This window comes from Agelaius tricolor, unplaced genomic scaffold (assembly GCF_023055355.1).
Source record: "Agelaius tricolor isolate 1412-34295 unplaced genomic scaffold, bAgeTri1.0.p SCAF_44, whole genome shotgun sequence".
Taxonomy (NCBI): Eukaryota; Metazoa; Chordata; class Aves; order Passeriformes; family Icteridae; genus Agelaius; species Agelaius tricolor.
In genome coordinates, this window is record NW_027269304.1 from 209349 (window position 1) to 236249 (window position 26901).

A 26901-nucleotide genomic window follows, 5' to 3' on the forward strand; every position below is an offset into this window, starting at 1 on the left:
TGGTAAAAATGCTTTTGCAACAGTAATGGGAAAGCTGCATCAGCATTTCCCTTGGTCTTGGGTCCATTATGTCATGTTAGCCACTGTGTCGTACTATTCTCTGCTGCTCATGCAGTTCTAATCCTGGTTAATTCTCTGGCAGCACTTGATTTTGCTGACCAAAAAATATTTGTTTGCAGCCTTGAGCTACCTTCACTTCTTCCACAGTGTCCAGCATATCTTCCCCTGCCCCCCTCAGCTCCACCTGTATTTATTTACCTTTTATTACAAGAAATCTGTGCACCCTCAGCTTTGCCTGTGGCTCTGCTCTGGGTGGGTGGAGAGATTAATTTTGTAAGCATGTTGTAATTTTCACCTCATAAAGAAGGATAATTTTTTTGCCTCTTTTTTTAGTCATCTGTTCTTTCTCTGGTTTTGATCCTGAAATCTCCATGGGGGAAAAAAACTCTCAAACCAAATAAAAACTGTCAGCACAGTTACTAGTGGCAGAGAAAGTGCCTAAAAATCTCGGATATTGGGTATTAATGGTTAACTGTCTGTGTTTACACATACATAGTGCACATACATGATTTTGCATCAGCTTACTAGTGAGACAAATGCAATTTATGTAGTTGCTCAAGTTTAAATGTATTTCAGGGGAGTACCTGTAATTTATGGGAGTATATTTTGTACACTTTTTAGACCATTTTAAAATGAGCTTGTTAGTAATTATAATAAACCTTGGGGTGATCAGGTTTATTTTTTTTAGAATGACTGTTATTGATTATCTGATTTTTTTATAAAATAAATATAAAATGAGTTAAATTTCCTTAATTAGCTGACGGAGATTAGGAGAGTACTCTACAGTTGTTTCATGGAGATACACTGCTTTCCTGTTAAAATTTTTAAATCATGGGTATGGATTAAAGTTGAGGGAAACAGAGAAGTCTGACCTGAACAGACACTGGTACTGCCTTGAAGTTCCTGCCTGAAATAGGAATAAAGATACAGCTTTGTCAACGAGAGGTTTTGCCTCAAATGCTGTAGAAAAAACTAACAGACAATAAAATTTTAGTGTTCTGTTGTGGAAGGAAGTCCTGGTGGTGAAACACCAAGGATTATTTTAAATTTGTTGGGGTTTTTTTTCCTGTGTTGTGTATATACTAATTTGCACAGGGAAGGCATTCCTCAAAATGAGCATTTTCAGTACTTAAACTACAGGTTCTGTGTACGTGTAGATAATTGAAATACTCATGTTTTATTGGGTGAGATAATTTGAGCAATATATGGTATGAAAAGTGAATCTCTGAACAGTTGTTCTTGGTGCAAACCATAGGCAGCAAGAGTTAAATGAGTCATCTACATCTTTTATTGCTAATATCAACACTTCAGCAATGCTAATCAGCTGTACTGATTTTCTGTTTTGATTTTCCTTAATAATTAAGCAAAAGATCTGGAATGCAATCAAGTTTTACTCTAGGGGGTTCATGCAAATTTTTTTTTTTTTTTATTTTAAATTTTGTTAAATGTATCCTGCAAAAGGAAAGTTGCTGAAGTCAAGAATAAAAGAAAGAAAAAAGGGAAAATACCATTTACAGTCTGCTTAATCAGAGTGAATATTTTCAATGAAATCACAACTTCACTGCAATTATTAGGTGAAAATACAGCTGCTGTTGAAATAACTGCACATTGACTGCTTTGCTGCATGGAGAGAAATAGTTACAGACCATGAAATACCTTTCAGCAGCCTGGTTTTTAAAGAACAATTCAGCAAAATAGGATCATCTCTGTATCCTCCAGTACCTTAAATATAATAATTTCATGTTTTGAGCTTTTTTTATGTTGACTTCTGAAGTAAGTTAAGTAAAGTAAGTAAGTTTTGTCTCTTTTTTTTTCCCATGGTCTTGTGGTCTTCTTTCTCATATAATAAAGTGATTGACTTATAACTTGCTTTATTCTGTTCCATAATATTTAAAGTAAGAAATTGCTATTTCTGCATTAATTTACTGTGTTAAAATATTTTTATTAATTCAAACATATTTATTAGAAATTATTTTTTAATTATTTTCATTTATTACATTGAATTGTTTTCATTTACTACAGATTAGACCCAAGAATCTAATTTTTTTGTTACATCTGTTAGAATCAGTGTGTAAGTGAGGAAATAAGGTCAAATGTTCACTGAAACAGAAATGTAGCTTAAGTCATTACAAATAAATTACATGTTAATAGCATTCATTCTGGCATTTGTGGATTAATGGCCAGTTGGATTAAGAGTGTTTCCAGCATGCAAATTAAAATAATTTACTTAGTAAAAGTGTTAGGATAATCTTTTCAGACCTTCATGTTACTACAACAGCTTCCTTTGATGAATGTTTATTCTGTTTGGAAACCGTACAGCCGGCTGAGGAGGGGGAATTAAATTTTGGGGAATTCTAGTTTAAGGAGCAGTGGCAGAGCAGGGTGAGGCTGTGCTGGCCGTGGCGAGGCACAAACCCTTCCTGTAAATGGGGGACGTGCAGGGCTCCTGGTGCTGTGTCACAGCTGAGCCTCTCCACTCTTGTGGTCTTGAGCAAGTGCCAGCCTTTATTCCAGACCTCAGCTCTGGCTCTGGGAGTGGGCAGAGCCTGGCTGAGCGCTCCCAGCCTGGGTGGCTGCAGCTGCAGGGGACAGCAGCACCTCTGAGGGGCAGCTTGCCACCAGCTGACCTCGTGGGGAACGGCTCCGTTTGGGCTCTCCTTCCAAAGTGGGCACGGTGTTGCTGCTGCTGGGAAAGCAGCGTGTGTTCCTCGAGGCGCCCCTTCCTTTAGATTAATGATAGGTGGATCAACATTGTTGTCTTCTTTAAATTCTGTATGGTATTGCTAATGTACTATTTCTTTTTCTCCTCGCAGTCACCTCTTTGGAAAGATGGTCCTTCATTTCAACTCCCTTTTTGGCCTCCCTGTCATACTCCTCCTGTACCACTGGATGGGTTCGGCTGTGTCTTTGAATCTGGAAGATCCCAATGTGTGTAGCCACTGGGAAAGGTAATGCTTTCCTTTTGGAAAAATAAGTGATGTAAATTCTGATGTAATAATTTTGCTTTGCTTTGCTTGGCATGCTTCAAATTATTGAAGGCTTTTAGCTGAGTTTAAAAACAAGGGAAACGAATTCATTTTACTGCATGGGCAGGTGAGTTCATGGGTAAGTAAAAGACTATTTAACAGTGGGCTGAAATGCATCTTTGCCTTGGGGGTCAGGATGCAAAGAACGACTACAGTGGTACTAGCAATGTTACACAACCATCTAGGTACTAGAAGTGAGTAAAAATAGCTCTTTCCAATTTAGGTGAAAAGAAGTTTTACATATGCAAAATATAATTAACCATATTGGAATTTGGCCAAATTTGATTATGCTGATTCCTTCCTATTCAGCACTCACAGGATCTGAATTAAGATTTGTTGTTTAATTATTTTGATGAGGTTCAAAAATTTATAACATGCAAAATGAAATTCATCATCAATGTAGTTGGCCTTGCTTGTTCATCCAATTTCATGTGAATTGCAAAAAGCCACAATGAGTTGGGAGAGGCTGAGCCTCAAGCATCTGCTGAACTTCTTTCCTTGTGTAAAGGTTATGATAGTGGAAACAAGAACTTCTGGTGTCATTATAACTGTTGTGCCTGTAATTGATCAGCTGGTCCATGAGAAAGTCTTAATTTTCACAGTTCACTTGAGGACATCAGTATTTCCTGCACTTAATGTGAACTGTGTTGTGTGTTTACTCATGGGGAGTGCTGCTGAGCCACTGTACATTTATTTTTGATTGTTATAGCTGAATCTTTACAAAGAGAATTGAAACTTGTATTTACTTTTTAATAAAGTCTCTCTATTAAAAAAACCCAAACCCAGCACATAAGAACATTCCTTGGGAATTTACCTCAGCTTCATGTAGAGGATTCGGCACCTCTGCCTCAGCTGCTGTGTGCAGTTCATGCAACTGTGTGTGTATGAAGTAGTCACCATATTAAATACCTGTTTGCAGTAGTCAGGAATTTGTCTACAGTGTTACTGGGTACTGTCCTGTATTGTGTGTGCTTTGTTTACAGTTTTTGTAGATAGAAGTGGTATTGGGGGAAGCTACAACATAGCGAAAGCAAAATGGGAAAAAAAACCCCAAATATAACTATTTACACTACATAATATAATTCAAAAAAAGCCAATCAAAGTCTGCAGAGGGAAAAATATACCCAAAAATGTATCCAGCGAGCATGCCCACTTTGTTGCATGAACTTCTTTTCCTTCTTGTGCTCACAACCAGAGCAGAGCTCCAAATAAACTCAGTGAAACATTCACGCTGCTGCCCAAAGCAGGTGACAAAGGGACAGAAGTATGAAAGGGCAAAGCCCCAGACAGAAGCTCTTGACTGCCCCTGTCACTGATGTATGCTTTAAATAAAAAACAGACCTCAGTCACTGCTAAAATGGTGAGAGGGGGTGGGTAGAGAGTGCCCTGCCTCAGGGTAAGAGCGCGGAGCCTCAGGCAAGCGCCAGCATCCCACTGATATTTTGTTGGGCTGGGACAGCTGGGTGGATTAGGGCTGCTAATTCCTGCTTTCCCTTCTTGCAGGAAAACAGGGAGCAGGGTGTGTGCATTTAGGGGTGAGCGGCTCTGGATGTGCTTCCCCTTAGGCCTAGATGGTGACAGCAGGATGAGGAGACCGTGGCTGTCACCCTGCACCGAGGGCTCAGAGCTCAGAGAGGGTGTGAGGGGAGGAGAGGGAGAGCTGGGTGAGCTGTTCAGTGTTTTGGCTGGTCCTGGGAATCAGCCCTGCTGCAGGAGCTTGCCACGCATTCCTGTATTTTCAAGCTCCCTTGCGCAACCCAGGACTGGCTGCCAGCACAAACAGCCTCTCAAAGAGTTTTCTAGGATGATTCAATATTTTCCCCTTTTGAGACAGGGCTCTGCTCCTCTTGTCCTACTGGCAGCTTTGGAAGCTCTCAGCATGGATTTGTTTCTAGGACACTGTATAATTGTGTAACTTGGCAAAAAATAATAGTAGGATTTCGTATAGTATTTCTGGGGGTGTGGTGTGGGTGGTTCTCTGTTAAAAATTATCCAGTAAGCAGAAGAAATGATGGTCTTCAGTATTCATTAATTTCTGATTGCTGAGTAGACTGTTTGGTGGTATGCCTGTAATGTAATTTTTCAGTAATTACTACTCAGGTATATTTCTGTGTTAACATTCACTTAGTATATAAGTGCACTGGATGTATTCCTATAGGCCCATTTTTTTTTTCTTGTAAAAACTTGATCCCTATAGGATCAAGTTTTTTTACAAGAAATTTCTCAAAAAGTCCTTTTTTTTTCTATTTTGAATGATAATAGAAGAAACCTCATTTTCTGTCTCCTTAACTAGTTGTTCAATTATCCAGTTGATTAATAAAATTTTCTGTAGGAGAACACCTAATATGCACTACTTCCATTTGCTGCCTATTTGAGTTACAGCTGTTCTCATCTTAGGAAAAGTTAGGCTGACATTACATTTCTTTAAATGTCGAGTAGTGGAATTTCATCAAATGTGCTACACAGTATAAACATGATGACTCTCTGCATGCTTATTTTTCTTTGCAAGCTTTCTGTGTCATTTTTTTTGACATGAGTATTTTGTTATATTTTTTCCATTCTGTAACAGGATTCTGTAAAAGACCTAATTAAATGAGACTGTACTAAAAGGACTTGCTTGATGATCTCCCGTTTTTCTTTCTGTCTCTCCCCAGTTACTCAGTTACAGTGCAAGAGTCATATCCACATCCTTTTGATCAGATTTACTACACCAGTTGTACTGACATCCTAAACTGGTTCAAGTGCACACGACACAGGTGATGTATAAATCCTAATATTGTCAATTTGCTGACATGTTTAAGATTCTTGACTCAAAATCAAGCATCATATGTAGGATTTTTTAGCTGTAGTGTCCAACCCTGTCTAACTGCTGTGATCTGTGTCAGCTGGAAAATGCCTGTCCAAGCAATGTCACATAAATTTTATTAGCAGGTTGGGGTGTTCTGTCCCATGGAGTGCTAACAGAAAGCAAACAGCTTGGGAAAAACTAAATTCTCCAGACCCTGCAAGGTGTATTTGTTCAGAAATATCACAGGGAACCCTTGTTGCTTGCAGTGTTGTGTTCTGGGGGAAGTGAGTGTATGCTGCTTGAAAGAAAAGTAAAAGGATTTGTTAAAGGAAACTTCCTGTGCAAGCAGAAAGCAGCAAGCAAGGATTGAATGAATAAAAACTGGTGACATCTGTAAAGAGCATTTTCCTCAGAGGAATATGCCCATGGGTATGAACCATGACAAGTGAAAAAGTCCCCATTTTTTCCTGTTTCCTGGCACCCATGAACCTAAGGCATGTCAGGGAAACCCTTGGACTCTTAAAATTAGCAACAGATAAATCAAGACAACTTGGAGCACTTCTTTTCCTTTCTTATGACACCTGAATGCTTTTTAAAATGTCTAAGAACACAACCTGTCTTGTTTCTGAACCAAGGCATGTGACCAACTCTTCTTCCTCTCTTTAGGATCAGTTACCGCACCGCCTACAGACACGGTGAGAAAACGATGTACAGGCGCAAATCCCAGTGCTGCCCTGGATTCTATGAGAGCAGGGAAGCGTGTGTCCGTAAGTTCAGCTTCTCGTTGTCACTTTCTTTGGCTTTGAAACTCCACCGCTGTGCTGGTGGGACTGCCCAGAGCTGCTCCCAGAGTTGCAGGAGCTCAGTTACTCGCCAGTGATGCGTTCGCAGCTCTCGTTGGAGCCAGCTGGGGCTGAGCAGATGCAGGTGAAAGGAATGGTTGGATTTCAGGTGTCTTAGGTGGCCAGCCAGCTTTCATGTGGTTCCAGCTAATGATCGTGTGGAAAGTGCACTGTGCAAGCATCAGTGTTTTGAACACAAGGTTTAAAACCACCAGGGACGTGGAAGACTTTTCTCCTTGGAGCAGACCCCAGCAGATCCTCATGCTGAACCTCTCTTGGGCATACAGGCGTTTGCCTCTTGGGAGGTCTCAGCACCTTTTCTGGGTGGCACATTCCTCTGTCTCCTCATCTAACCCAAAATTGGGAAAATTTGTGGCCGGGGAGTCAGGAGGCAACCTTGGCTCAGTTCTTTCTCTCTCTCATTTGGCCTTGTGCAGACCTAGGGAGGTCTTAAAATGGTGTTTGATAAGAACATTTTTTATGTCCTGGAATTTGAAAAACAAAAAAGCTTTGATCCAAAACATTTTCTGCTTGTGCAAAAGCAAGGTCAAAATATTTTTTAGAAAACTAATATATCTGATAGCAGATTGGCAATGATTTTAACTTTTTTTTTGTAATATTTTGTACACATTAGACTTACAAGAACCAATTTCTGACTACATTTGGTTATTATACAGCATGTGTGAATGATGATATTTAATTTTTTTTAGTAGGTAGTATTAGGTAGAATATTTTTTGAAGTGTGTTACAGTTTGACTCGTGATGACAGGTGTGATGGTGATTCTCTTATGTGACAGCAGCTTTTACACAGCTATAGCACATGTAGTAAATTCATTGTGTTAACACAATGATATTCAGAACCTGAAAAGTTAAATAAGTTAAAATACCATTGGACATGCTAATTTTTTTCTGTTACTACATGAAAATATGCCTGATAATGATACTCAGGACATATCTGCTCTGACTTCTGAAGTGATTGTGGAATGCCTTAGACTTTAAATTATGTGAAAATTCAGGTCCTTCAGTGTAGCTGAGTTTGCATTTATTTGACCTTGGAAGAAAGAGACCTTCAGAATCTCCAGCTGGAGCATTTCCATTACTGCAATTTTATTTCCATGCTGGGTGGATTATTTTCTTTACCTAGTGGAAGGATGTAAGATGCCTCTAAAAGGCTAAAATCCTTGTGTTGCTGTTGATATTTTGTTGTTTGTCTGTTCCTTTATTTGACTTCTCAATTTAGAAAAGTAAATTAGAAAAGTCTACTGTTAGATGGTTTTGGTGTGACTCAACATTGCGTGAATTGAAATTTCATTGCTGCTTTCGTTGCTATCTCAAAAATAATAGGAATCTGTGTCATTTAATCTTTAGGTGGGTTGACGAGAAAGTGTATTTTAATTTTAATTTTAATTCCAGCATTTTATGGGTCGGTGCTTGGACTGTTTGTAGGAGTGTAGATATCTTGTTAGCGAGTACTAATTCACTAAAAAAACGTGCTTTGTGCTGTCCTCATGAAACTCCTGTTCATAGAGGGTATAAATAATGCACAAATTTCTCACCTCTGTCTCCACTATTGCCAGCACCTCTGTAGAGCAGTAGGTTAACTGGACCTCAAGCTGTTGTTTTTACTCTTATGTTTAGACCTGATGCACTTTCTGAGATAATCTAAATGCAGTTTATAGGCACATACAAAGGCAGAACAGTAATTCTGTGAAGTTCTGTGAAGGAGCTGACTCCTGGCAGCTCCACCCCAGGCTGAGTGATTGACTAAATTTCTTATTTATTCCAAAGGATTTCCTGCCACTTGTCTGCTACTATGAGTGGCAATCCCTAGGACATTTGGCATATGAATGCTAGGATCAGCTACAGACAAGAAACTTTTTCAAAAAGTGCAATATTTTTTTTAGCATGTTTCTGAAAAGGAAGATTTCAAAGGTTTTAAGACATTTTCTAGTGGCTTTCTTGAGGATGGACACACAAGCAAAGGTTGGTTGTTCCTGACAGCTTGAACATTTACCTCACTTAGTTTCTAACACTGTAGTATATTTTTAAGAACCTTAGTGGAGAACTATGCCTGTTGAATTTCCTCAAAACATGAAATAGAAAATGCACCATCCATCTTAAGGTATAACTGGATATATCACTCACTTTCCTAGCAAATAGCCATCAAACACAGGAAACAAAGATCAAACAAGGGGTATGTTCTAGCATGATCAAACAAGGGGTATGTTCTAGCATACAGTGTAAAAATGAAGGATTTATTTGAAAAAAAAATGTTTATAGTGTAGTTTAATAGATAATTTATTTTTTCCCATGACAAATGCTCGTTTCAATTAATTTGGAGGAAGTTGGAGTTAAACCTTGCAGTCATTTAATTTATGTGCATAATCACATCCAAATTATTTCAATTTTATGTTAACTGGTTTATGGCTGGCTTTTTGACGTGAAAAGGCAGCAGATCCTAAAATGCGTGCATAAACTTACATCAAAGATAAAAATACATTTGTTCAAGTTTTCTTTTAACATCAGAAAATGAAGGCAAGAGTGTAGAAAAGATCTTGAAAGAACAATAAGGCACAAAAATAAGGGCAAATAAGATGTAAAGGCCAATGTGCAAGAATAAACCCAGATTGCTTTTCATACAATAATTGAGCTTTTTCTTGCAAAAAAAAAGAAGACATGTCAATTTCTGCCAGGGAGTTCTTGGTGCTTCTTCACACTCATCAGTAAAAATGATGACCCTTCATGTTAAGTTTTTCACCTACACCTGCATATAAGCATTTCTTTAATACCAGGCCCAACAATTCCATGGAAAACCAAGAGAAAGTAGTTTATCTGTTCCTGGTGTTATTCATGTCTTTTCAGCTTCTTCTAGGTGATTTTTATGTTGTCCTCACCTCTTTGTTAGCTCTGTGTAGTAAATTTTGGTTCTCTCATCCCCGTGTCCACTGCAATATTCTTTTTAAACATGTTCTGTCTCTTGCAGCTGTAGGATTCACTTGCCAAGAGTCATCCCAAAGGGTGTCTTTCCAAAAGAATAATTTCTTTTGGTCAGAGAATAGGTTTTTTATGTCTATCCAGAATGTGGATCCATGTTCTGAGCGCGGCATGAGGGGCAGGGCAAGGAGATAGGTCTGGTTTCTTGCAAGTTCTTTGTTTTTCTGTTCTGCTCCAGCTGCCTCACAGAGGAGGTGGTGGAGCGTTGCCCCATTGTATTTAAGGCTCAGTGGTCAGAAATTTGGGCTGGGGATGTTTGCATTCCCTGGGTTGTTCCTGCAAGGCCTCACACTGCGTGTTTACAGTGACCTGCTGCTGCCTCACAGCTTGCTGGCAAGGTTTTTCACACATTTGGTTTGTGGAGAGCCTCAGTGCCCAAGGCAGCACTAACTAGGAAGGAATCTTCGAAGATACAAGCGATTCACGTCAAGTTACAAGACTAATGGAAAGCTGTGATGTATTATTTAAACTCAGTCTTTCCATAACACATAAATAGGCAACAACGCTCTGTGTTAATGCCTTGCTTCATCAAATGTTTAAAAATTATTATTGTCCCTGTTGATTTCTAATGAAGATCATTTTAATGTACATCTGAAAAGCGGCTTGTTCGAAATAGTTGAGAATGAAAACTAAAGGCTATAAAAATAAGCAGTTAGTGGCTGGGATCCTGTATAATCAAATTTTTTTATTTTTTTGATCTTTGTGTGGTTTTCCTTTTTCTTGGACATACTAAATGTAAAGATGACCAATGTGCTTCATCATCTTTAACTGAGAAAAACCCAGAAGTTGCAAGTGTTTTACCTAAATACCTTATTACTCCAGAACATTTTCAGTGATTCAGAACCACAGTGATTCATATGTAGCCCCATTAAACTTCTTTTTAACATCCGCTTTGTCTTTTTCCTTTTGATAACTTTACATCCATTTGTATAGCAATCAATCAGATTTCCAGTTTCTCTGGAAATGTTGGTACAAAGAAAAATCTCATCCTGGTCACATTTTCTAAGTTTTATTGTTGTTTAAAGTGGAAGGAAATTATTACAGCACATGTATTTTGAAAATTAGGGGTACTTTGTGATTAATATGATGACAGCAAATTGTTGCTGGTCAGAGGTTTTTCCTCTTGAGCGTATTATATTCTGTCATTGATAATGCTGGATATCAAAGTCATTTCAGTTTTTTCTTAGATGTTTCAAACAAAAGGTCTCTTTCAAAGCAAGACTTACCTTAGAAACATGTTTGCGAATCATAAAAAAGAAAAGAAAATAAGTGCACCCATTTGGCACTTAGAAAAAAGGTTGCAGTGATTCGTGAGGTTTGTATGTCATGCTTTACTTCAATCGCTGTCACTGTTTGTTTATTCTTCAGTTGAACTGTGCAATCATTTGGAAAAGTTGATACTAAAATATCAGTGTGCTGCAAATCTTATTTCATCCATGCTGTTGCAAAAGAGCGTTTCTTTGGATGCCTGCTGAAGTTCCCCTCTTTTTTCTTGGTGTGAGGGTTTGCTGCAGAGAGTCACGGGATGGCTGAGGTTGGAAGGGACCTGTGGAAGTCATCCCATCCAAGTTTCAGGCAGGGCCAACCAGAGCCTCTTGCCCAGGACCATGGTCAGATGGGTTCCCAACTTGGATCATACTTTGGCTCTTTTTTCATTAAATTGGGACCATTTCCTCAGGAGTATTTGAGTACTACTAACACAATTTTAGTTGGAATCTTCAAGCTTAGGGGAAATAGAAGAGACTGAAGTAAAATATATTTTTAATAGATGTCACCAAATACACTGGTGTTTATTGTGCTTTTAAGAGGTACTTGAGACATGAAAGAACTGGGTTAGGACTGTTTTAGAGTATTTTAAAGAACATTTTTCCTAGTGGCAGGAGTTGTAATTGTTTGTTTTATTCCCTTCTCTGACAGCTCACTGTGCTGATAAATGTGTCCATGGCCGTTGCATTGCTCCCAACACCTGTCAGTGTGAGCCTGGCTGGGGAGGACCCAACTGCTCCAGTGGTGAGTTTTCACCTGCTTCTGCCTGTCTTCTACTCTTTCCATGGTGTTGTCCTCTCTTTTGGACAGATAATCATCAGTTCTGTGCTTGGGCTTCTGCTCTCTGATCAGGGCTTTTTTCTGAGTTATCAGGTTACTCTGTGTAACCTGATTTTTCTTCATTTACTTGCAAACACTGTTCCCACGTAGCAGCACTAATGAGCTTTTTTTTTTTTTTTTGGCTTTTTTGTGCTCAGAGACATGCAGATTGCACAGTATCTGGAGTAAAGACATAGTTTTATTTTACATGTAAGAAAATCTCACAGTTTTTATTTTACTAATGTGTGAAGTTCGATGGTGCCAGTTCACATTTAAAAGCTATGAGGAAAGCCTTCCTAGCAACTCTGTCCTCCTTTTTCACTCTGACACTGACTCAACCATTTTTCCCTTCACTCTTCACTCCCTGAACTCTCAATGTCTTTCCATTGTACTCTGGTCAAAATTCTCCTACTTCCTTCTCCATTCCATTTGCATGAGCAGGAGATGAGAGAGGAGAATTGTGCAAAACACAAATCATTATATTTTCTTCCCTTTTGTTGAAATACAGTTTCTCAGAGTAATTTTCCAATTAATTATAAATCTTTATTTATTCCAGCCTTATGGCTATCTTTTTAAGATCTTTAAAAATGTATTTTTGAGGCTAACATAAAACCACATATTTTTTTACAGTCAAGTTCAAGGTGGGTCTCTGCTAGTGATTGTGCAGTTGAAAGAAACGTATTTTAATCAACAATAAAAACAACTGTATTTACAAGTTAAAGTCCACAGACCTTGTAAATCTCTAACAAATAAATTGCAAAGATACTACACTGCTAATTTACTTAGTACGTGATTCCTATAAAATTAACAACTCCCATTATCTTTCTTTTTAAAAAAGGGAAATGTTCTTCAGTTTTCAAACATGTTGCTATCATAATTCATCTGGAACTGATCTGTTGTTCCAGCAGCATATTTGTTGGCATGAGGAAGAATTTAACTATTTTAAAATTAACTACTACATTTGTTGTGTAGTTTTTGTGTATGCTTACATGGGATTCATGTATAGCTCCAAAGAAACACCCAAGTTTTGCATAAGGCTTCAAACTGAAAGAGCCATTGTTCTTTCACAACAGAGTGTTGCTGTAAGACTGGTCTTAATCTAATGTACTGAATTGTCAAAATAAATTGTCAAAACATGCTATCTTTCTTTCTGAAAACCTTATGCATTAAGCTCTTCTGTAACTAATCAAACATGCAGAAGAAATGTGAATCATTAGACAGCACAGATTGCAAAAATACTGTTATTTACTGAGATTTTCAAGCCTGAAAGTGTGCTTTAGATGAGATAGGAACATCTAAATCTGTCTTTGGAAGTAACCCTTCCTCTCACAGGATTTCTGTCTGGTATAATTCACTCTGGGTACACCTCCAGCTCTATTCCTCTGCTTCTTCCTCAGCTGGTTGCCTTTTGTGTACCTTTGAACAGTGACCTCTGGAGAGGCTGGTGATCCCCTGAAGGCTCCTGGGTGACCTTAGGGCTACCTGGAACTGCCAAAATTTGTTAGGGATTACTGGTGTAGCCATAGGAGAAGGGGGTAGGCTGAGGAAGGGGATATTTCTGTGCATGTGCTACAGGAGCATTTGTTCTGGGATTTATCCCCTTCTGCATGGACAAACCTAAGAAAGTTGCTGATTTCACTCTGAGAAATTGTCCTTCTGAGCTTGAGAGCTGACATTTGCTGCTATCTGTCCATGATTTCCTTATCTGAAGAGCAACAGCACAGGTCAAACTGAATTGAGGAATAATGGATAGTGCTGGAAATAACAGAAAGCGAGAGGAGCTTGGCTTTCTGAGCTTTCTTGTTGCTTGCCCTATGTAAAAGTTTTTGATTTCTGTCCTCAGTTGTATTTTCTGCATGATCCCCAGCTTGGTTTTAGTTTTAGTCACAGAAAGCTACAATGATACAAAGTAAAGATCTGTGCTTTTTTTAATAACTTTTTAATACAGCAAGTTATTAATTCAGTAGGAATATATGCATGTTGCCCTACTGTAATAATGTCCATCAAGTAATCATTTTCATTACTTAACTGAATGGTGGAACCATATTTGAAAGACAGGCCATTGTCTTTGTAAGGCAAAGGTTCAGGGATTTTATGGCTTCTGATGACCAGATAAAATGCCCTGTCTCAAAAGAAGATATTATCCTCAAAGTGTGAGGTATTAGGCCAACTTCCAGATGTAGTCATCTGTTCATTTTCATGGATTCACACATATGGGAAGGAACTGTTCTACCTCGGGACCAAACATTTTGTAAAACTGCAAAACTAAACATTTTCTTCCAAATTGCTGTCCTATCTCTATTGGAATTGTTTATTCTCTTTACAAAGGAGTTTTATCTGCACGTATCTGAGAACAGATTTACTGCTGTTACAGCGTCTGCCAACCCCCAAACTGATTGTTATCTGTTGTTTCTCAGGAGGGAATAAATTTTTTGGGTGACTCCCATTTGCTTTTGTAGCAAATATTACCTCCTTATTGCTGTGACTCCTTGCCAATTCCTGAATGGTTTAGGCTAGTGGCTGCTCTCAGTTCAGGGAGAGGAGGCCTAAGGTTTGGCCAGAGTGCTGAGCCTGTCTTTTTTCAGTGCTCAATTCTAACCCAGACTATAACTCTGCTCCTCACCACATCCTCTGCCTTTCTGAAAAATTTACATCCCAGCTGAGTGGGACACAGGATTGGATCTATTCTTCAGCAAGGAAAACCTGAGTTGTGGCCTAGGAGTTTTGTTTTAATTAAATAATGTTTCCTTGGGAAACATTTCCTGCACAAGGTGTAATTTTTCTTCAGGTATTTTCTTTTTATTTAAAGAAAATAGAGTGTATTAGGCAGTGTTTGCTTGCACTGAAAGTCAGTGTGAGGTGGGTCAAGAAAGTGGTGATGATAATGTGGATATATCTGAGAGAAACACCACTTGCATTAAGAGATCACTCCTTTGCAGAACATTGCATTCTAGTGGGGGAGATGACAGTCATGCAAAACAATTTATTCTAATACAGATTTATTGACTGAACACATTAGTCAGGACAAGGGAGTGGACAGAAGATGTGTTGAGTGAGGGAAGCAAATCAATCAGCACAATCCATAAGTTATCAGCTCCCCTTTGAAGAAATACTTGTGAATTCCAGGAATGTACGTTGGTCATTTCTGGGCTAGGGACAAGTGCAGTACTAACAAAAGTGCACAGAGTGCTAAATGTAGGTTAAACAAATAGATTTTTTTGAAGAACAAACAAACTGACACAACATTTCCCTCCCAAACTAAATTACTGTTTTCTCAAATTTTTAACTCGCACATGTCTGATTGGGGTGTTTTTAAGAATGCTTTTGAGTACAGGTTGAGAATAGAATAGTCTTCTGTAGAAGTTGTGCTAATAGTTGAATTATGTGCTAATGTCCGTGTAGATGTGGAGATGATCAAACCCTATTGTACATTTGTAATTTATGTTTTCTGCTCACACTCCTACAACACTACCTCTATTTATAAATGTTATTTATTTATATTTTATATGGTAGTATTTATACTGTTTTCTGTATTATAATGGATAATACATGAACCTGATTGGCACTTTTGGGTGAGTGTGAAGTTCAGATTAATTTCCATCATATCTATTTATAAATTTTATTTATTTATATTATTTATAAATATATATATATGCTATTATTTATATTATTATCTATATTATAATGGGTAATACATGGACCTGATTGTCAGTTTTGAGTGGGCATGCAGTTCAGTGGGTGTCCTGTCCACAACCAGGACATCCACTTTGTTTTTCTTCTCATGCCTAGCAGTCCGCAGATAATTCCTTCAAAATCAATAGGACACTTTCTGGATAAGCTGGAGCAGAGGCAAAAATCAATATTACACTGACTAGTCTGAAATGGTTATAGCCTTGTGATCCCCCCCAGCTGGCATGAGTGGTAAAGCAAAAAAGGGAGTGACATGTCTTTGGTTTGTGACAAGGGGAGTGGGATTCTTAAATATTTATTGTGCTGAAGTAATCTTGATATTTGTTTGAATCACTGGCTTTTAATTTGTAATTTGATTCTGTTGGTGATTAGCAGAGCTTTATTGGGACTATAGTCTGAAGTCATGGGAGTAGAAAAAGTGGCATGAAGACATAATTTGTCTCCAGGGTTTTGTGAAGCATGAGAAGAAAATAGGATTTTTCCTTAATACATTAAGCTGCAGGCCTAAGGCTTGCACCTCAGAGAAACCTTTACCTTTAAATGGGTATTATTAAGGTAACTTTTAAACCACAGTAGCTCTGCTACTATCAGGTTTCCTTCACAGCCGTGGGTGTTCTGTAAAGTTCGCAAATTCCGTGCAAATCTCGCTGTTTTCTTCATGGGACTTGGCAGATGCAGGCCATGGCAGAAACTGGATCCCTTGGCACTGCTGTGTGTGAGACACTCACGTGAGCCACGGGCAGTGCCAGTTTCCCAGTGCAGCCCTGGATTTCCTTTAACCCTGCAGAGGTGGATGTGTGACTTTTCCAAGTGAGACGGCCCCCGTGGAACCTGCCTGGAGCCACCTTGCACACTTTGATGGCACAGAGTCCTCCTAAACTGAGATTTTTCCGGGCCAGGGCATTGCTTTCCCTTTTTATTTTTCTTTATTTTTCCTTTTTCTTTTTTTTCTTTTTTTTTTTTTTGACTAATGCAGCTTGCAAGATACGCTTAGGGAGTTAGCTCATCCCTGAGTTTTCCAGGCCATCCAGCAGGCTGCAGAAATAAGTTCTGGTTTTTAACCACATCCTTGCATTAGGAAGGCTTGGTTCCCAGAACTGGGGAGCTGGTAAACACACAGGCAAAACTGCAGAGTGTCCTGGCAGACAGCTATTTTACTTTTATGGAAAATGTAGAGAAATAGCTTGTTCAAGTAATGCAGAACTGCCCCCCAGCCCAGCTCCCAAACGAAAGTGCCAGCAGGTCATAGACAATCTTAAATTTCATATTTATTATGTCTTCCCTATGTTCACTGCCCATAATTCTTCTGTAATTATTGCTGCTGTAACTTCCCTCACTGACTTCTCCTCAGTTTTTCCAGCTGAACACTTCATTTTCCCCTTTAAGGAGGCTGAATATCTTTGAGTTGAGAAACTAACCCACCAGCAAGTCAGATGAGGTGCAAATAGGAAAAACAGGTATTAATGGCAGTTGCCATCACCTTCAATTTTAACAGTCACTGCAGTGTCACTGAGGTAGGTAGTATCAAAATTTCCAGGGCTACATAGCACCTCTGCTTGTCTTGAGGTTCAGTACAACTATGCATTTGAAATAATGATATTTTTATGTTTAGTAAATCTTTGGTGCTGTGAACCATTCTGGCTTGGAAGTCCTAGGGAAATTAATAAGTTTTATGGCGATGTGTCGAAATTTTGCTTAATTACAGTATCACTCTTTAAGCAAAAGTAGAAACAAAAAAAATTGCTTTCTACAAAGCAGAGTTATTAAATGTACTTATATTGAGATATACTTAAAGGAAGGCATTCCAGTAAAATGGTAATAGTTTTATTGCTTTGTAAATTTTTTCTGGACCGGAGAAACTTTTCATTTCTGCTTTTCAACATTTTGGAAACCCAGTAATTCGTACTGTTTGCCTAAGCTGATTTTTTGACTAAGTTCTGTGTTGTTTTTTTTTCCTCCCCACTAACAGTGCCTAAGTATTTTTAGTGCTCATTTCATTTCAATATGCCATATATATTGGTGAGCTTATATATTTTCAGTGCCTCGCTTAGTAGGTTTTCAAGGATGTGAGGGATACCATTTGCAGCCAATTAAAAAAAAAAACAAACCAATTAAGATGACCTTCAAGTCATTGCAAAAAAAAAAAAAAAAGGGAAAAAAGGTAACTTATGGATATCTGTGCAAAATCAGGGTCATGGGAAGGATGTAGTACCGGCAAGTTCTTAAAATTTTTCCTATAATAACAATTATTTTTAACAGGTTTTATCTCAGTAACATGATAAAATGAACACCAACTACCATCTGTGTGTGTTTTCCTTATCAATTATCCATCCTTGTGTTCTGCTGTCCAAAGCACTTTAAAGAGTCTTGGAAATTTATGGCATGTGAAAGGCATATAGTTCCAGTCTTTCATAAGATCTGAAAAACACATTTTCATTGTTCTTCCACTTCACGGATCAAAAGGCTTTTATAAAGTAAACAAGAAAAAACCCTGAATTAAGTTTAAGCTTAGCGTTTTGAATAAAAATCCTTTCTTATACACAAAACAAAAAGTAACAATGAAAAATACGCCACAGGCTAAAAGGCCTACAGTATAACAAATGCAATCAGAGAGAAACAAAGGACTGAAAGAAAATTCCACATCCAATAGAAATGGCATTCTGAAAAAAAACCCAAAAATTCCATGCATTTTTGCGTCTGGGATGTAGGTAAAGTAGGTCTTTTACTAAAAGACATTGGTATTTTATAATTATTACGAGTGATTATCTGAAGGAAAAATGGGGGTTTTTATTAATATGCATGTGTCATTCTCATAGCATTTTGAGATTACTAGATCAGAGCAAAATAAAAAAGAATTACATGGAGAATAATCCATGAAATAAATGAAATAACACGTTGAAGTTTTTCTACAGGATGTTTTTATTCTAGTTTTCAGAGTAGCTGGCTTTGTTTCCTGGCTTTTTTGACTCATCTTGAGGTTTCTGTTTGCCATGTTCCACATTTGCTGTCCAGGCTGACAGACAGGCTGATGTCACTGGGGGCTTAATGCATCTTGTCAAATTTAAAACATGCTTTGAGTACTTATAGCTTTCAAAATCAGCAGGAATTTACTTTTGCTTGGATTTAATTCCAGTTGGGAGAATTAATATCTGTTTCCTACCCTGCAGAAATAGCCTAAGGGGAGCAAGTGCAATCCGTTTAGATCTGCAGATGGAAATAGCAGAGGGTGGAATACTCTCCAAACTTTCCAATAGGTGTGATGTGAGTATAGATCAGTGGTAACATCCATATTTTTGTCACTTTATGCTTATAAAATCAACAGATTTCCCTTCTGTTGACTTCTGGAAGTCACGCCTTGGGGTATGTCCAGGGATCAGCAGTCTTGTTTGTAGTAACAAGACTGTCAGTGGAGTGCTCTTTTGGATAAATCAAAGTTTTCTCAATATTATTCCTTTTTTTACTCACACTGTCTGTGGTTGGCCATTTGTGAGGGAAGGGAAGAACAGGGAAGGGAAGAACAGGGAAGGATGTTGAAGCTATGGGCAGCTTCAGTTTGTTTTACATGCTTGAAGCAAGGGAAATCACCTTTCACTTACTAAAGGCTGCAATTGCTTGAAACTTTCTGAAGAAACTGTGTTGGGACTTTTGAAGGCAGAGAGACAGGAATATGTATATGTGCCAGTGTTAGGTTATTTTAAATTTATACTTCACAATATTGCATTCCAAAGGAGGGAGTATTTATTCCCTGCTGTCTGTGGTAGGGAGTTTTGTTTTCAGTTTTTTTAAGGGCTATAAAAATACATAAGCCTAATGAAGTGATAAGAATCTCCTCTGTTTTCAAACAGTGGTATGTATTTCCAGGAACACACTGCAATGTGTCTTGCAGAAAGATGGGCAAGATAGACTAAAATCTCATTTAGTTGTCTTGGTACTGCATATGAGACACCTGCAAGAAACTGACAACAAGGACTGTAAATCTTAGTTTTGCTGTAGTTCTTCTCCCTCCCCAATGGCACAAAAAGAAGTTTTCTTTAAAAATAGCATTGCAATAAACATTGTCTGGCTTGAGTATGAAGTTATAAGGGAAATTGTTAACTATTGGCATAGTTAAAAGGTAGTTGCAAGTTAGAGTTAGTTTTATAAATAAATAGCCTTATTTGTTTATTATAGGTCAGCTTTTAGAGAAGTGCAGAGTTTTAGGTGATCGGGGTGGGTTTATCAGGATGGACTGGGAATTGTTTGAAGTTTTTTTGTTGCCCTTTAATGAAATCAATGTTTTTAAGAAGCAGGAAAAAACCTTACAAGTATGTGACCATATTTAGTTAAAAGTGTTTTTTGTTTATGAAGAACAATAAAGTAGTTGCCAAATTCTGCCCATGTGTTCCAGATTGTTAGAAAAAAATCATAAAAAAGGATAAATTAAATATCAGAGCTCCTACCACCCCAGTTTGTAAATTACAAAAACTGTTTGCACAAAACCACATTTAGCCCCGCACAATAACAATGTGCATTACCATTATTTTACAAGGAAATCATATGGTATACAGGAGTACTTTACATCTTCAAAGATGCTACAAAAGGCCCCAAACTGGTAGCAGTTTCCATCACAGTTTTCCGTTTTTTCTCAAAGATTGTTCTTTTACCATTGACTCCTTAATCTTCTCCCTCTTTCTCGAGTCACTTGGCCCTCAGTGTCACCAAGAATTTTTATTATGGTAGACCTGCATAGTCTTGGAGATTCTTACCACAGTGTTCATGTTAAATAGATTTTATTTATTTATAAATTCTATTTATAGAATTTATTTTATTTAAATTTAATTTTATTTAAATAGAATTTATCTTATTCCATTTCCTGCTTTTGCTCAACAAAGCAGAGAGCAAAGTTCTCCTTCAGGTGTCTGTGGCATTGTGTGACGTGCACAGTGCATACTGTGGTGAGAAGAAAAGGTATTCCCAGATGACTAATAAAAGGAAAAGATTATGAGAAGATGTGACATTAATACGACAATATTAAAAGTGGTGTTTATGTGTATTTTGTTTTTCCCCTACAGCATAAGGTGAGGGCAGAAAGGACCCTGTGAATCTGGTACAATAGCTGACAGGGAGACTAACTAATTAGTTCTGTTTAAAACATAAAAAATACCTGAGGGTGAATATAATGTGTGAAAGGCAATGGAGGCCTTTTGTCAAGCAGGTGTTCTGTGTAAGACAGAGCAACAATAAGCCAGTTCTCCAGGATCAACACAGAAAATTAATACTGGTTTCCTGGCTGGGTTTGGCACCTCTGAGTGGTTCTTTGATTGGGGCTGAGATGCACTGTCCTTGTGCTGAAATAAATCTGAACATTCCCTTGTCTCTGTGTGTTACTCCCCTTTCCCCTTGTGCTGAGGGAGATGGTATCGCAGCTCTGGATCTGTTAGAAAATCAGTGTATGAGGATTTTTCAGATGCCTGCTTGGTGGTGTGTGCCCTGTGCATGTGTGCCTGTGACCTGGGTGCAGCCAGCACAGCTCTGCTCATTGAACTCCTGCTGACACCCTGTAGCGTGGCAGTAGTCATTAACTAACTCCAGGAATATCCCATTCCACCAAACTGGCCAATACGTGTGACCTCCAGCCCAGCTTTCTCAGTGTTTGAATCCTAGAACTAGTCCGATGCAGTAATTGTATAAAAGTAATCCAAACTTGCCACAGGAAATATTTCTACCCTTTGCCTTCTTTTATAGCAATAAACTCAGCAGCAGTTTCTGACAAATCACTGTGATTTCCTATGGAGAGTTTTATTGATGATCAGTCAGGGGAAATAGAGGAATAGAGGTAAAATACATGATTTATCCATCTTGTTCAGTATTATTATTTATTCCCCTTAATCCTGCGCATTTCTCCCGTAAGTCACAGGTGGATGGAAGGCTGGTGACAGACCCAGTGTGAAGGGCTGTGGCAAAACTGCACCGTGCTGGGGCCACCTCTGGAATGTCATGAAAGATTGCAAAATCAATATTTGTTATTCCCCTGATCGTTGCTGGGAGAGTGGTCCTGAGGCTAGGTGTTTGCCAGCCATAGGATGTGCTTTTATTTTAATGATTTCCTGCAAGCATGATGAGAAAGCCGTGCCAAGAAACTGATTAATGGTTGTGCACTGGGCAGTGCATCCTGCCCAAGAGAGGCTGGGTGCTGGATGTAGGGGCAGATGCTTGGTAGGAGCAGTTTCTGGGCCCTGTGGCTCCCAGGCTCATTGTACTGAGTCTTCAGGAAGCTGCAGGAATGTTGCTGGCTGCACCAAATACCCCATTCCCAGCAGCTGGTGAAAGAACACCACCACTAAGAATGAATCTCTTGCCAGACCCATCTTTGTAGCAAGGGCACGTTCTGGCTGCCTCCATCCTTGCCTGAGCTCTGCACTGGAACAGCTGTGATGTGGCAAACAGTCTGAATTTTCCTGTTTATCAGACGTGTCTGGACAGGGCTTTTTGGGTTTTGGTTTTACTATTATTATTATTTGTTTGATTTATTAATTAATATTTCCATGAGGAATGGTAAAAATTGAAATTTTGTCTGAAACGAAGAAGACTTTCATCTGAATGCAGACTGATATGTTAAATATATATATATATATATATATATATATATATATATATATATATATATGTAAAAAAATTCGGGGTTTCTGCTCTGTCATGATAGAACGCATGACTGTCTCAGGCATCTTGACAGCCATACATGTATTTTTTATACCCAAAATAGCTAGTTTCCTGCCCAGTTGAACAGGAGGATTACACGTTCTACTCTATGCAGACATGTTGAAAATGTTTAGTTATCATGGCAAAAGGCAATTGGAGAGATGCGCTGTAGGCAGCAGTGTGTTACAGAACTGTTGTAGGCCTGTTGTTTGTCCACAACAAAACCCACACATCTTTAAAGACAGAGGCCAATAATAAGATGGGTAGTTGTCCTTACAGCCCAGCAGCACTGCTGGGTGTTCATAATACATAACACTACTTTGTGTTGCTCTCTGTTTCATTGTGTAAGTGCTCACAGTATCTCCATTTATGGATGCATGTTCTAGTGACCTATACTGGGAAAAGAAAAAAAAAAAAAACAAAAAAAAAAAAAAAAAAAAAAAACCAAAACAACCTTGAGGAGTAGATTCTTGAAAAGACCCTAATTCCTTTTTATTAGTGTAGCCTGGGTGAACAGCTCTTACAGCTGAATAATTCCTACCCCGAGGAGCATTCTTGAATTACTTTGCATTAGTCTAGGAAAGTGTGGCTGTTCTCTGCCTGGCTTTTTTGCCCCAGGAGAAGACTGGGAGAACAATGGTTGTCAGTCTCCAAGAGGAGAGCCTGGGCTTACAGTCCCTGCAATTGAAGCCTTCCCATTGTGCTGCTGTTATCAACAGAACATAAAGATAAAATCAGATCATTTGACCATATGATTAACACATTCCTGTTGAACTCCAGGTGACCCTAATCTCCTGGCTCTCTACAGAACCTCCTGTGTTTGTTAGGATAAAATTTCTTCCTTTACATTGAGATCTTCTTTTGATGCTGAAATACCCTCTGAATGGTTTGCTTAGAGGGCTTTAATGGGATGCATTGGGGCAGACAAGAACAAGAAAAGATGGATTTGAATGATTGTAAAGACACATTGGATAATCAAATTTGTAACATCCAGATGAAGCTTAACCCCGTAGTTGTTAATTTCCTATTGCTTGGTGAAGTACTTCTTGTGTTTTCTTTTGCCCTGTCAGTATATTTGAAGATTGCAAAGGAAATATTTGCAATTGCGTGAACAAGTAGGAATTCTTTGATTTGCCCAAAATCATGAGTCTACACTTGAGCAAGCTTTGCAAGTTCCTTGTGGGACTAAGAGAGTTGTTGGTGGATTTAGAGTACATTTTTTAAGTTAGCTAGACTTCCCTCTGTAAAGGAAGCTCATGGCTTGATGATGGAGAGTTATAATGAAGTGTCACAGACATCTTTTATGAAAAATCCTTTCCTTAGGATATTTCCTCCTGAGAAGCCCCAGGAACAACATGTAAACAATGATTATCTGCTGCTGTGGAGTGCAACAGGTGCATCTGGGATTGGTCTCATAGAGTTGTTTCTAATTAATGGCCAATCACAGTCAGCTGACTCAGACTGTCTGAGACACAAGCCTTTGTTATTCATTCTTTCTTTTTCTATTCTTAGCTGGCCTTCTGATGAAATCCTTTCTTCTATTCTTTTAGTATAGTTTTAATATAATATATATCATAAAATAATAAATCAAGCCTTCTGAAACATGGAGTCAGATCTTCATCTCTTCCCTCATCCTCGGACCCCTGTTAACATGGTCACACTGAAGAGTTTTGAGATTTAAGAGATTTGAACTCGTATTTAGTTTTCAGCCTTGTGTTTATAACGTTGGCTTTTCTCGAGAAGAATCAGTTGCATAAACCACATAAACCAAGCCTGATCTGCCTGCCACGATCCTTAAGGACCAAGAAGGAATAACCATTTCCCTTCCATAATTTCTTGTTGTCATTATAGTGCAGGAGTTCTACTGTCATTACATTGCAAGGGTTCCACATTGCTAGAGTTTTGTACCTCCCTGATGTTTCTTGTAGGCAGCTCCTCTAGGCACTGACTCTTCCTTGTCCTCACAGCAGCCAACTGACTCCAGCCCCCCTTTAACAAACCAATCTACTGTTTTATAACACTCTTTCTGTTGGCTGCAGCTGTGGCCTGTTAACATCAGGCCTACTCCTCATCCTTGATAATTAACTCAGCTGCAACTCTTTAGGGGGTAAGATTACATTCTATACCACCTTCATTTACCCATACTGCATCCCCCTACGCTTCTCTCCTATCGCTGCACCGCCATCTCACAGCACCTCCAGCGCCGTAACCACAAAAAACTCCTTTTAAAACTTTTTTCTCCCCTCCACCCCCAATCCAGCGTGCGACAGCGACCACTGGGGACCCCACTGCAGCAGCCGCTGCCAGTGCAAGAACGGGGCCCTGTGCAACCCCATCACGGGGGCCTGCCACTGCTCTGCAGGCTTCAAGGGCTGGCGCTGCGAGGAGCGCTGCGACCCCGGCTCCTACGGCAACGACTGCCAGCAGAAGTGCCAGTGCCAGAACAGAGCCACCTGCGACCACGTCACCGGCGAGTGCAAGTGTCCCCCCGGATACACCGGCGCCTTGTAAGCAGTGCCCGTGTTGTGGGGTTTGTTTTTTTTTTTTGGGGTGTTGGGGAGTTTAGATTCTATTTAGACTCTGCGTTCTGAGCTAGCAGGCTCGGGCAGAGCCGTGTTGAGGAGGGTGCATTCAGGTGTGTGGCCAATGGGAAAAAAAAGTCTTTGACGCAGATGGGTAAAAACGCACAAAAAGGAGCAGCAGAGGGTTCTTTGTGCCCGTCGCAATCTGGCCATAATTCAATGCCACTTCCCACAGGTTTGGGAAGTGGCATTGAATTGTGGAGTTGTTTGGCCTTGGGTCACTCCAGAGCTGCGTGAGCAGCAGGGAATGAGTGCCAAACTGCGTGTAAAGAGATGCCTTGGGAAGGAGTAATTCCTGGAATGCCAGGTCTGTTTCCTTAGATCCATTGTGTGGGTGCCACACAGCACTCAGGGCGCATCTCTCTGCTCTGAGATGTGTGCTCCACGCTTTTTGGCTGGAAGAGCTGGTGATGATAGCACTGGAAGCCGAGCTGGGGCCTGTGCTAACGGGTGTCTGTGCTGTCCCCACCCTGTGCACAGCTGTGAGGACCTGTGTCCCCCCGGGAAGCACGGCCCACAGTGCGAGGAGAGGTGCCCCTGCCAGAACGGAGGCGTCTGTCACCACATCACCGGGGAGTGCTCCTGCCCGCCGGGATGGATGGTAAAAAAAAAATGCTCCCTGAAACCCCCACAACCCCCCCAAAACATCCATATTTGTACATCTCGACGGGGGGGGGGGAAAAAAAACAGGGTAGCAAACGAGGATAGCAAATGTGGTCTGCTTGTAGCCAGGAGTAATGAGAAACATATTTTAGCATAGGGGACTGAAATAAAATGCTTGCGAAACCATCTGTTACTGAAAAAGCTCCAGTTCTGCACTGCCTTTTTAACTGTATCAGATTCTGGGGAGCAAAAGGCATGAGTTGTGCTGTGACAAGGCAATATCCTTTAGGTCTTGCCTGGGAGTCTTTGGTTTGTGCGTGTAGGTTGATATTATAGGGAGATGACACCATTGTGTTTAATAACACCAATGTGTTTAATAATAGTGGAAAAAATAGTGTTTTTCCATGTCCAATGTGCATGGAAAAAAGTCCAAAACCTTTGCCTAGTGTGTTCACTGTTGGGGAGGAGATGGGACATCAGATCCTTGACATTATCTTTAGGCTTCTTTCCCTTTTATCAGAGGATAGGGAATTAGGACCTGACCTTGCAGCTGCAAATTACCTTCCCTTGCTATCAGGCTCCCTGCTCTGAGTTGGAAAATAATGCAATTGGAAGGTGATCAAGGCCCAAATAAATTCTTTAAGTGCATTTGCTGATAATACTGATCGTGAGCATTTGATAATATTTTTCATTTAAATGTTTCTTTTGTGTGAAAATTCATATTTACTGATCATTTAATTACATATTATATTATACTGAGAATAAGCTGTGGTAGAGGCCAGTTTTTCACCAACTAGAGAGCATGTAATAAAATACAATCTCTAGTTGTGAGATTCTGTAGCACACCTGTAGCACACCCAGCTTGTAATATGGCCATTTTTACTTTCTATTGCATTTCATGCTAGAAGAGCAAAATTATTGGTCATGGAATACAAATGTTTGCATAAATTCTTGACTCCCCTTTATCTGCCTAAACAGAGCTACTAAAAATGAGATATAGCACAAGAAGCAGTGAGGAAAACTAGTATGTGTGTTAACTAATACATGACTATTTAGACCTTTGACTAATTTTCCATTCCAAGTAATTATTTAAGTAGACGTTTTAATTTTAGAATTTTTGGTTTTGTGAAACACTATTTTGTCAGTGTAACCTTTTTTATTTGCTTTTTTTTGTAAGGGAGGTTTAAGGTAGCCAGGTGCAAATTCTGCAGTGTCTTACATTAGATGAAATACCTGGATGTCTTTTGTCTATTGAATTGCCTGTAAATACCTTTTTCTTGAAATGGGTTCTTAAAAGTCTTAGGTTCTGATGTTTCCCTTACCACCCAGGTGCAATTAATTCCAAGGATGTAAAAGGCAGTGCAGAAATTCAAAACCCATTGAAAGGAGCAATCATGCTCCTTAAGCTTTTAGGATGTGCTGCTTTAAGTGAAATTGCAAACAGCTTTATCATTCATCAAAAAAAAAAAAAAACAAACCCCAACTTACCATAAAGTGGAATAATTGGGGCATTAGAGCAGCTGCTGATTCTTACACCTCTATTCACTGGAGGG

General features: G+C 39.2%; 1 protein-coding gene across 1 annotated transcript in view; it reads left to right on the forward strand.

The window, feature by feature from the left end:
• Positions 1 to 26901, forward strand: part of MEGF10 (multiple EGF like domains 10) — an 85928-nt gene that overhangs the window by 15795 nt on the left and 43232 nt on the right. Inside the window, exons 2-7 of the mRNA XM_071455093.1 lie at positions 2874 to 3008; positions 5741 to 5842; positions 6541 to 6641; positions 11628 to 11720; positions 24424 to 24670; positions 25226 to 25346. Of these exons, the coding sequence (XP_071311194.1) occupies positions 2890 to 3008; positions 5741 to 5842; positions 6541 to 6641; positions 11628 to 11720; positions 24424 to 24670; positions 25226 to 25346 (783 nt within the window). The 5' untranslated portion in view covers positions 2874 to 2889. The remainder of the gene's footprint in view (positions 1 to 2873; positions 3009 to 5740; positions 5843 to 6540; positions 6642 to 11627; positions 11721 to 24423; positions 24671 to 25225; positions 25347 to 26901) is intronic.